The 11,432-nt window shown below is 62.7% G+C and overlaps 1 protein-coding gene across 1 annotated transcript in view; it reads left to right on the top strand.

Annotated features, from left to right (window-relative positions):
• Positions 1–11,432, top strand: part of LMTK3 (lemur tyrosine kinase 3) — a 13,217-nt gene that overhangs the window by 404 nt on the left and 1,381 nt on the right. The window contains exons 2-14 of the mRNA XM_029913159.1: positions 1,378–1,511; positions 1,645–1,795; positions 3,245–3,315; positions 3,732–3,850; positions 4,608–4,695; positions 5,514–5,662; positions 5,991–6,075; positions 6,232–6,353; positions 6,762–6,911; positions 7,993–9,925; positions 10,025–10,412; positions 11,135–11,201; positions 11,325–11,415. Coding sequence (XP_029769019.1) covers positions 1,378–1,511; positions 1,645–1,795; positions 3,245–3,315; positions 3,732–3,850; positions 4,608–4,695; positions 5,514–5,662; positions 5,991–6,075; positions 6,232–6,353; positions 6,762–6,911; positions 7,993–9,925; positions 10,025–10,412; positions 11,135–11,201; positions 11,325–11,415 — 3,548 coding nt within the window. The remainder of the gene's footprint in view (positions 1–1,377; positions 1,512–1,644; positions 1,796–3,244; positions 3,316–3,731; positions 3,851–4,607; positions 4,696–5,513; positions 5,663–5,990; positions 6,076–6,231; positions 6,354–6,761; positions 6,912–7,992; positions 9,926–10,024; positions 10,413–11,134; positions 11,202–11,324; positions 11,416–11,432) is intronic.

The raw sequence follows: 11,432 nt of genomic DNA, 5'->3' as shown, positions 1-11,432 counted from the left end.
CATCCCTTCCTTCGCTCCCTCCATCCGCCGTACTTCCTCCATCCCTTCCTTCGTTTCCTCCATCCACCGTCCCCTTCCTCCTTCATCCCTCCACCATCCTCTTCCTCCTTCATCCCTCCACCGTCCCCTTCCTCCTTCATCCCTTCCTTCGCTCCCTTCCTCCACCGTCCCCTTCCTCCTCCATCCCTCCACCGTCCCCTTCCTCCTCCATCCCTTCCTTCATTCCCTCCATCCGCCATCCCCTTCCTCCTTCATCCCTCCACCATCCTCTTCCTCCTTCATCCCTTCCTCCTTCATCGCTCTGCCGTCCCCTTCCTCCTCCATCCCTTCCTTCACTCCCTCCCTCCGCTGTCCCCTTCCTCCTTCATCCCTTCCTTCGCTCCCTCCCTCCGCCGTCCCCTTACTCCTTCATCCCCTCCTTCATTCCATCCCTCCGCCGTCCCCTTCTCCCTCCATCCCTTCCTTCGCTCCCTCCCTGCCGTGTCCCATTTCTCCTTCCTTAGCTCTATTCCACCTGCTTTCCACCCCTCCATTGGGCACCACCTGTTTGTATGCCCTTCCCTTCTGCCGAAACCAACCCCGTCACTTCGAGTGTCGTTTAGGGAGTTGGGTCAGGATGGGGGTTTTCCTCCCCCGCAGCTGGGTTGTAAGTTTCTCTCCTTAGGTGGCCGGGCCCGTCCCCTCCACACAGCGGATTAGTCAGTCCCGGGCTAGTGACATGTGTTGTGTGGCTGCAGGAGGGTGGGGGATGGGGTGTTGGGAGTTGGGGCGCTGGGGGGGCGCTATGGGTTTTAGGGGGAGGGGAGAAGTCCACATTTCTGGTGGCTGGGCCTGTTGGGCCACTGATCCGTGGAGCCCTGGCATGACTGGAGTTTGTGGGGCTTGGGCCTGGTTCCCAGCAAGTTGGTTGAGGGGACGGTCTGGGTCCAGTCCCCGGAGCAGATGTTTGGGGGCGGTTCTGGGCCAAGTTTCGGGAGAGGTAATGGGGTGCAACAGCTGTCGGCTTGATGCCCGGTGGGTGAGTTGCAGGCAGTGTCTCGGCCTGGTTACTAGTGGGGCAGTTGGGGGTCAAGGCTCAATTCCTACTCAGTGATTTGTGGAGGGGTCTTGGCCCAGTTCCTGATGGGTGAATTCAGAGGAGTCCCCAAATCATGCATTTGCCACGAATTACCATTTCAATTGGGGCTGGGCGTTATTTGCCCTATAATGCCCAGAACTGGTCGCTGTTCCGATGGGGTTTTCCTCACAGAGCTCAATCAAGACAGTCATCTCAGGACCACACAAGGGATCCCTGTATAACCAACCCCCGTGCCCCGCTACAGAGGGGCTGCATCTCAGTGCCAGGCGGGTTCTTACTCTCATTTCTCTCTCCCCTAGATGGTCTGTCCCAAGGCCGGTTCCCTCTTGCCCCCCCGTATGCCGTGGTCTTGATCTCCTGTTCGGGTCTCCTGGCCTTCATCTTCCTCCTCCTCACCTGCCTGTGCTGCAAACGGGGCGATGTCGGCTTCAAGGTGAGAGGCGGCTGAGGAGGAGCACGGCTGGGTGTTTGGATTTGTGGTTCCCAGGCCATATGCCTAGAGAGACATAGACCCTAGAATGGATATCCCAGGTCCTCATGCATCCCTGTCTGTCTGCGCCCTGCAGGAGTTCGAGAACCCAGATGGGGAGGAGTATTCGGGGGAATACACGCCACCTGCCGAGGAGACCTCATCGTCCCAGTCCATCCCAGACGTCTACATCCTGCCGCTCTCTGAGGTCTCGCTCCCGGCTCCCAACCAGCAGATGCCCAAGACAGGTAGGGGACATGCTTGTCTCCCAACTGGGTGTGACACATGCCCGGACTGTGGGGATGGGGTGGATTGGAAAACCAGATTCTAGGTTATCCAGTGGGAATGGGCTATGTTAGCTTGGTTCTAGGCTAGTCAATGGGGACTGGGTGGCTCTGGTTCTTGGTTAGTCAACGGACAAGGGGAAGTTCTGGTTCTAGACTAGTCTATGTTGCAGGGAGGCTCTGGTTCTAGGCTAGTCAGTGGGATTGGTGGTACTGGTTCTAAGCTAGTCCATGGGGAGGCACTGGTTCTCGACTACTCAACTGGGATGTGGTGACTCTTGTTTTAGGTAGTTGACAGGGATGAGAAAGCTCTGGTTCTAGGCTAATCAACATGGAAGAGGTGATTCTGGTCAATGGAGATGGACGGACTCTGTTTCCAGGCTAGCCAGTGGGGATGGCGTGACTCTGGAAATAAGGTTATAAGCTACCCAGTGAGAGTTGAGAGAATATTTGTAGACCCACCACTGTGGATAAAATTACTCTAGAAATCAGGATCTAGATCAGCCACTGATGATTTATTAGGTCAAAACTAGACCAGACAAAGGAGCTGAAATGGCTGCAGCCTTGAACTAGCATCTGAGACACAATGACATTCGATACCACACTCAGGATCAGCAGATAGGGCAAAAGACCACAGAACCATGTTCTAGACTACCCAATGAGAATGCAGAGATTCTGGTAACCACATTCAACACTAACCAATGAAGATTCAGAGACTGGAGGTTGGGATCTAGAGTAGCCAGTGTTGATGCAGCAAATCAAGAAATCGGGTTCTAGACTAACCAATGAGGCAGCTGTGACACTATAAAGCAGGCTCTAGACTAACCAGATGTTGGAAAGAGGGTCTAGACTAACGATGTTCTAGCTTAGTTATCCTGGATGCAGACACTCTGGAAATCTCTTAATACACAAGTAATATTCTAGACTAACTAGTGTGGACAAAGCAGCTCTGGACACAGTGTTCTAGATTAGTCTATGACACTAGGGTTTCATTAGAAAAAAATGTTCTGAGGCGCAATGACTCTTGCAACCTGATTCTAGACCATTGAGGTTCTAGAGGAGCAAATGCAGATGAAGCCACTCTAGAATGCACGTTCTAGACTAGCAATTGAGGTGTCTGTTCCATTAGAAGCCATGTTCTAGATGACCCAACGGGGATGCAGTGACTCTGGGAACGTGGTTCTAGATTAGCCAGTGATTCTGGAAGCCGCATTGTGGATGAGCTGATGGCCCAGCTTCCTGGGGGGGCCTGAAGGAGTATCGCGACCTCCTGGTCCCAACCCCTTTCCTGCTGGGAGGAGGGATAGGATGAAGGTGGGTAGGGAGCCATCACGGGAGCTCCCTTCTCCCTGGTGGAGCCGCTGGCAGGGTTCAGCCCCCTCCTCACCCTCCTGTGTCCCCTTCCAGACCTAGTGAAGCATCTGGGCTTGAGCCGGCAGCACCTCAGCTACCTGCAGGAGATCGGGAACGGCTGGTTTGGGAAGGTGAGTGCGTCTCCCCTGCCACTTCGCTATCTGCCGCCCCGGCCTCTACAGGTGTCACATCCAGGGAGTGCCGGCTCCCACCCGTCCCCAGGGCAGGGACTGGCTGGCTCAGGGGGGTGGGGAATGGGGCATGGGGCCTGTCTCCTCTAGGGGGCGCAGGCTCCCATCCGGCCCCAGGGCAGGGACTGGCTGGCTCAGGGGGGCAGGGAATGGGGCACGGGGCCTTTCCCCTCTAGGAGGCGCCGGCTCCCATCCGGCCCCAGGGCCAGAGAGGTCGAGGGCTGGACGGGCCTCAGAGACTGCACTCCAATCTGCCCTCTGGCGGGGGGCCCCCAGCACAGGCGGAGGCATGGGGGGGGAATGGGGACCCAATGGGGCACAGACTCTGCGGTATGGCTGTCAGCTCTGTCTCCTAGGTGATCCTGGGAGAGATCTTCTCAGACTTTACCCCAGCCCAGGTGGTGGTGAAGGAGCTCCGGGTCAGCGCCGGACCCCTGGAGCAGAGGAAGTTCCTGTCGGAGGCTCAGCCCTATCGGTAATTAGGGGATGGGGGCGCCCCAGAAGTGACTGCATCTCAGCACTGGGCGAGGGGTCCCTGTATACCCAGCCCCCATGCCCCACCCCAGAGGTGGCTGCATCTGAGCACCGGGCGAGGAGTCCCCGTATACCCAGCCCTCGTGCCCCACCCCAGAATCCAGCCGCATCTCAGCATCCTTAAAGCACAAAGATAAGAGGCGGAAACGCAGTGGCGTGAAAGCAGCCCACGGTGGTCCTGCTTGGACCCAGACGTACTGAGATTGCGAGCGGGGCTTGCCACACCTGTGTTTAAAGCCACAGGGTCGAGATAAAAGTCCCACAGCTAAAAATCACACACTCCCCCCGCCTGACCCCTCCTTCCCCAGCCCGGCAGTATGGGAGGATCTGGGAAGGGACTGAGGCCGGACGGGATTTGGGGGATCTAGTCACTGGGATCGTCCCCCGCTCCTCTCCGCTGAGGATCCCACAGCGTCTTCCAGCTGTTCGGGAAACTTCCGGCCCCTTGCGGAAAGGGCAGGAGCCTGCCCCCCAATGTTGCGGAGGGGGAAATCGAGGCACCCAGGGGAGGGGCTTGCCCAGACCAAGTCATTTTCAGAGCTGCCGAGAGAACCCAGGAGTCCTGGCTCCCAGCCCCCTCCCCACTCTAACCACCAGATAGAATGCCGGGATAGAACCCAGGCGTCCGGTTGCTGCTGTTGCCATGAGGAATGACAGTGCTTTCTCTCTCTCTCCCTCCCCTCCCCCCCGCTTTGAAGAAGCCTTCAGCACCCCAACATCCTGCAGTGCCTGGGGCTGTGCACGGAGACCATCCCCTTCCTGCTCATCATGGAGTTCTGCCAGCTGGTGAGCGCGGGCGGGGGCTGCCGTGGGGATTGGGGGGGGGGTGAGAGCGCTGCCTCCTAGTGGCTGGGCTCAGAACTGCTCTGTGTGTGTGTGTGTTCCGCTGCTCCCTGGTGGCTGGGTTTAGAACTGCCATGTGTGCGTGTGTCCTGGTGGCTGGGATCAGAACTCCCCACTGTGTGTGTGTGTGTGTCCTGCTGCCCCCTAGTGGCTGGGCTCAGAACTGCTGTGTGTGTGTGTGTGTGTGTGTGTGTGTGTGCGCGCACGTGTGTGTGCCCCGCTGCTCCCTGGTGGCTGGGTTTAGAACTGCCGTGTGTGTGTGTGTATGTGTGTGTGTGTGTGTGTGTGTGTCGCTGCTCCCTGATGGCTGGGATCAGAATTCCCTGCTGTGTGTGTCCCCTGCTGCCCCCTAGTGGCTGGGCTCAGAACTGCTGTGTGTGTGTCCCACTGTTCCCTGGTGGCTGGGTTTAGAACTGCTGTGTGTGTGTGTGTGTTTGTGTGTGTGTGTGTGTGTGTGTCCCCTGCTGCCCCCTTATGGCTGGGATCAGAATTTCCCTGTGTGTGTATCCGAGAAGGGGAGTGTGCCCTCTCCTGGCGGCAGTGCACACTGCCGACCTGTGTGTCATAACCCCATAATGCCGGAAGCTGGGTGTGGAGTCTCCACTCCACCAGCTGCCGTGGCTGGTGCTAACGAAGCTGGGGGCTCCGACGTTGCTCCCGGTTGCTGGAGGGGTACAGTGGCCCCCGCGGTGTCCCCGGTGCCCCATCCGTGCCCCGGCCTGCCTGACCTCCCCCCCCCCATCCCTCCCCCGTCACCCCAGGGCGACTTGAAGCGCTACCTGCGAGCCCAGTGCCAGGCAGACGGGCTGACCCCCGACCTGCTGACCCGCGACCTCAGCACGCTGCAGCGCATGGCCTATGAGCTCACCCTCGGGCTGCTGCACCTGCACAAGAACAACTACATCCACAGGTGAGCGCCCGGACGCCGGGGTTCTCTCCCGGCCGTGGGAGGGGAGGGGATTCGGGGGGTTAGAGCCAGGAGGGGGGGCTGGGGGCCAGGACTCCTGGGTTTTATCCCACCTCCAGGAGGGGAGGCGGATCTAGTGGTTAGAGCAGGGAGGACTGGGGGCCAGGACTCCTGGGTTCTTGCCCACCTCTGGAAGGGGAGGGGGATGGCGGGGTTAGAGCGGGGGGTGTCTGGGAGGCAGAGCTCTCCCCAGGGCAGGTGGGACACACACGGGGTGTCCCATGGGGATGCTGCCTGCGGCTGACTGGGGTCTCCCCACGTTCCCCCACAGTGACCTGGCCCTGCGGAACTGCCTGCTGACCTCCGACCTCACCGTCCGTGTCGGCGACTATGGCCTCTCGCACAACAACTACAAGGTGAGAGCCCTGGGGTGGGGGTGGGGCATGGGGCCTTTCCCCTCTAGGGGGCGCCGGCTCCCAACCATCCCCAGGGCGGGGACTGGCTGGCTCAGGGGACTCGGGGGCGGGGGGGGGGGGTTTCCTGCCCAGTGCTGACCCCTCCCCCCCGCGCAGGAGGATTATTACATCACCCCTGACCGGCTGTGGATCCCGCTGCGCTGGGTGGCGCCGGAGCTGCTGGACGAAGTTCACGGGACGCTCGTGGTGGTGGATCAGAGCAAGGAGAGCAATGTCTGGTGAGTCCCGCACTGTGTCCTGGCGCCTTCTGCACCCTGCTACGCCCCCGGGGCAGCCGGGACCGCCCCCAGTCTCAGGGGCAAAGGGTCAGTGAGGGGGAAGCTTTGGGGGGATCGCTGTCCCAGAGCTACCTGTTCTACATGGCTGTTAACCAGCCCCCGCACCCACGCCAGATGGGCCGCATCCCAGCATCGGGCGAGGGGTCCCCGTATATCCAGCCCCACCTCAGAGTGCCTGCATCTCAGTGCCGGGCGAGGGGTCCCCGTATATCCAGCCCCACCCCAGAGGTGGCTGCATTTCAGTGCCGGACGAGGGGTCCCCGTATACCCACGCCCCACCCCAGAGCTGCTGCATCTCAGCGCCGGGCAAGGGTCCCTGCACTCACCCCATAACCCTGCTCTGCCCAGGTCCCTGGGGGTGACGATGTGGGAGCTGTTTGAATTCGGCAGCCAGCCCTACCGGCACCTGTCGGACGAGGAGGTTCTCGCCTTCGTCATCAAAGAGCAGCAGATGAAGCTGGCCAAGCCACGCCTGAAGCTGCCCTACTCTGACTACTGGTGAGTGCTGGGTCCCTGCCCCACAGCTGCCCCACCTCCCCGGCAGGTCCCAGTGGGGAGCTGGCTGGCCACGACCCTAGCCTGGTACAGCCGCTCCGTAGGGCTGAGGACCACCGGACTCGGTGTGCGCCTGACGCACTCTTCCATCGCTGACAGCTGCAGGTGGTTCCTGGCTGGGCTGTCACTGGGGCCCGTCACTGCTCCATTTCTCCCATTCGTCTTGTCCTGCTTTGCTCTGTGTCTCCGGCTGTTCTCTTCTGACTGTTCTTCTTTCTCTCTGACTGTTGTTTTCCAACTAGTCCTCGGCCTCCCTCTCTCTGAGTGTTTTTTTCTGACTGTTCTTCCGTTTCCGACTGTTTTTCTGTCTCTACAGACGTTATTTTCGACTTTTCTTGGGGTTTTTTCTGGCTGTTCTTCTGTCTCTGGCTGTTTTTTCCCCTCTTGCTCTTTCTGACTTCTGTTTCTCCAGCTGATGCTTCTGACTGTTCTTCTCTGTCTCTTTGGCTGTTATTTTCGGACTGTTTTTTCTGTCTCTCTTGATTTTTTCTGTCTTCTGTTACCAACTGGTCTTCTGTCTCTAGAGCTGTTATTTTCTTACTGTTCTTCTGCCTCTCTGTCCAGCTGTTCTCTCTGGCTGTTATTTCCTGACTGTTTTCTCTCTCTCCAGCAGTTCTTCTGTCTCTGACAGGCTGTTTTTTCCCCCTGACTGTTCTTCTGTCTCTTTCTGAGTTTTTTTCTGGATGTTCTTCTGCCTCTTTCTGACAGTTCTTCTGTATCTTTGGCTGTTACTTTCTGACTGTTCTGTCTGTTTTCCGATTGTTCTGTCTCTTTCTGGCAGTTGTTTTCAGACTGTTCTTTCACCTCTCTCCAGCTGTTTCTCTGTCTCTCCAGCTGTTGTTTTCTGCTGGTCCTTCTGTGTCTCTCTGGCTGTTCTTCAGTCTCTACAGCTGGCTTATTCCCGACTCTTGTCTCTATCTCTCTGGTGGTTATTCCACCTCTCCAGCTGTTCTTTTTCCGACTGTTGTTCTCTGACTGTTCTGTCCCTCCCTGCCCTGACCGCCCCCTCTCCCTCCCATTGCAGGTACGAGGTGATGCAGTCGTGCTGGCTGCCGGCGCCACAGCGCCCCACACTGGAGGAGCTGCACCTGCAGCTGACCTACTTGCTGACGGAGCGCTGCCACGCGCAGGCGGAGGAGAGTTTTGAGTGGCGCTGGAACGCCCTGAAGCCCAAGCGCTCGCCGGCCGCCTCCCCCCCACGCCGGCGCCGCTCGGAGGAGATCTCGGCCTACCCGCTGCTGGATGGCTTCCAGGGGGCCGATCTGGATGACGTCCTCACTGTCACCGAGAGCAGCCGGGGGCTCAACTTCGAGTACATGTGGGAGAAGGCCCGGCTGGGGCGCTGGAAGGCCGGCCCAGCCCCCGGGGCCACCCCCTCCAGCAACGGCGGCCTGGCCGTGCCCGGCGCCAACCCCTTCTACGAGGCGCCAGTGCGGCAGAGCCTGGAGACGCCCAGTGTGGTCCCAGTGATTAGCGCCCGCAGCCCCTCCGTCAGCAGTGAGTACTACATCCGGCTGGAGGAGCACGGTGATGGGGAAGGGCCCGAGGGCACCGTCGGCACCCCCAGCCCCGTCTACGAGCGCCAATACGGGGTGCCCGGCTCCCCGCCGGAGCCCCTCTTCCCTTCCGACTGGGACCCCATCGAAGAGGGCCGGGGCAGCCCCCCGCCCCTGGCCCGCCACCACCTCCCCCACCTCCTGCCGGAGGGGCCGGCCAGCTGGGCCCCCGGTGCCACCAACCCCTTCATCACGGTGTCCCGGGAGCCGGCCCGGCGCAGCGCCAACCCCTTCCGGGCCGAGATCCAGGAGACCTCGCTGACGGATCCGGCGCCGGGGGGCATCTTCCTGGGGGAGTCCCTGCTCCACGTGTACCAGGAGCTGGAGGAGCAGCAGCGTGGCTGGGACTGCGAGGGGCTGGAGGAGCGGGGGGCCGGGGAGACGCTGGCGGGGGACCCCTCGGAGTTCCGCCCCTCACCCCCCTGGGACCGGGAGCCCTCCCTGATGGAGGAGCAGAGCTCGGCCGGCAGCACGGACGGGGAGGACGCCAGCAGCGGCGGGGACGGGCGCCGCAACCCCCTGCTCTGCCCGCTCTGCAGCCGGGGCGGGCGCTGCCGCTGTGCCCCGGGCCGGGGGGAGGTTGTGAGCGGCTGGAGCAACCACGCCCCCATCCCCCGGCTCCACCGCGACAGCTACGGCACCGAGGACGACTCCTCCCTCAAGGTGGAGCGGGGCTCCCTATCCGACTGCCCCATCCTGCTGGGAGAGGGCCCCCCCGGGGCCGGAGAGGGCGGGGCCGGGCCGCTCGCCCCACCCCCTTTGGCCGGGGCGCCGCCCCCTCCCTCGGCGTTCTACGACCCGCTGATGGGCACGGCCGTGGTGAGCTACGAACTCCAGGACTACCCCAAGCGGGGGGTGGCTGGGCGGCCGCCGGGCTCGCCCTTCCCCGGCCTGACCGCCGCCTGCTGCAGCGTCATCGTGCCGGTGGAGATCCCGCCCCTGGCCACGCTGGCGGAGAGCGCCGACGAGGAGACCATCGCCATCGTGCCCGAGGCCGCAGACGGCTTCCCGGCCAGGCCGGAGATTGGCCCAGCCCCAGTGGGCCAGCGGAGGGGCCCGCTGGACTCCGGGGACTCGCTGGACCTCCCCTCCAACACCAGCTCCTCCGAGGGCTGCAGCCCGGCCTCCCGCTTCTCCTCGCCGGGCCAGAAGTTCCCCGACAGCGGCTACGAGACGGAGAGCACCTTCTCCCCGGAGCTCCTCGTCCGGGAGCCCGAGGAGGAAGAGGACGGGGAGCCGCCCGGGCAAGGGGATGCCGCCCAGCTGCCCCCCACGCCCATCTCGGAGTCCACCAGCGACCTGACGCTGTCAGAGGAGACGCCGGGGGCCGAGGAGGAGGCGGGCATGGGGCGGGGGCTGGCCACGACCCACCGGGACTCAGCCTATTTTTCGGACGGCGAGGCAGAGGGGGGACGGGGGGAGGAGGAGGAGGAGCCGGCAGCGGGGCAGGGTGGGGGGCAGCCAGCGCCGGCCAAGTTGGAGGCCGGCTTCGTGGTGCAGGTGTGCAAGGAGCAACTGCTGGTGTCGCTGCGGGAGAACATCACCCGCAACCTACTCTGCAACCACCGAGACCTGGGGACCCCGGCGTCCGGGGCCCCAGCTGCCAAGGAGGAGGCCGTGATCCGGCTCTGGGCCCTGGACCCCGAGGGGGCCCGGGGCGCTGGAGACGAGCAGGAAGGGGGCGGCGGGGAGGTGGCAGGTGGGCCGCCCCAGGAAGAGGAGGAGGGGGCAGAGAGCGAGGAAGGGCAGCTGGACGGCCAGGGGGCGCCGGAGCTGAGCGGGGAGGCCCCTGTCCCCAGCCCCGAGGGGGCCGACCCGGCGTCTGAGCAGCCGCAGCCCCACCTGGACTTCAGCACGGCAGGGAGCCCAGGCAGCGAGGACATCAAAGGTAGGGAGATGCCAGGGGTCGGGGGTGCCATCGGAGGGAGGGGGCAGGGACCGTCTGGGGGGAGGGATGGGGGCCATCTGGGGGGAGGAGGGGCTGTCGGAAGGACAGGAGAGGGATCGTCCAGGGGGAGGGGTACCCTCTGCGGGACAGAGGAAGGGGGGTGTGGGGGGATGGACAGAGGGATGGATGGAGGACTGGGGGTGGATGGACCGAGGATGGAGGGGCAGTGGGGACAGTGGCAGGGATGGATGGAGGATGGGGGTGGGGACGGATGGAGGCCGGGAGGTGAGGGGGATGGATGGCGGGATGGATGGAGACCGGGAGGTGGTGGGGGGGTGGACGGAGGGATGCATGGAGGACTGGGGATGTGGGGGGATGGACAGAGGACTGGGGGTGGATGGACAGAGGATGGGGGGGCGGCGGGGACAGTGGCAGGGATGGATGGAGGATGTGGGTGGGCACGGATGGAGGCCGGGAGATGGGGGGGGATGGATGGAGGGATGAATGGAGGATGTGGGTGGGGACGGATGGAGGCCAGGAGATGGCGGGGGATGGATGGACAGAGGATGGAGGGGGGAGGCGGGGACGGCGGCAGGGATGGGGGACAGGGGTGCTCACCCCCTCTGACCCTTGAACTTTCACCTCCACCCTTCTCTCCCTTTGCCTCTCTACCCTGATCTTTGCCCCCCCATTCTCTCCCCCTGTCCCGTCCCTGCCTGCAGCCAAGGTCTCGCGCCTGTCGCTGGCGCTGCCCCCGCTGAGCCTGCAGCCCTTCGCCGGCCCAGGGGGGCGGAAGGGCTGTGGGGGGCTGGCGCCGGAGGAGGAGGGGGCCGGGCGGGGGGCGCCGGGGCTGGGCGAGGAGGAGGAGGATGAGGAGGCACCGGGTGTCGGGGGCGTCCCCATTGTGGTCAGTGACTCGGACGATGGGCGCAACCTGCGCGGGCTGCTCAAGTCCCCGCGCTCGGCCGAGGAGGCTGCCGAGCTGGACCGGAAACGCAAGATGGTGTCCTTCTTCGACGA

Source organism: Terrapene carolina, unplaced genomic scaffold (assembly GCF_002925995.2).
Source record: "Terrapene carolina triunguis isolate 2854851 unplaced genomic scaffold, T_m_triunguis-2.0 Scaffold500, whole genome shotgun sequence".
Lineage (NCBI taxonomy): Eukaryota > Metazoa > Chordata > Testudines > Emydidae > Terrapene > Terrapene triunguis.
This window is presented reverse-complemented; position numbering and strand designations above follow the sequence as displayed.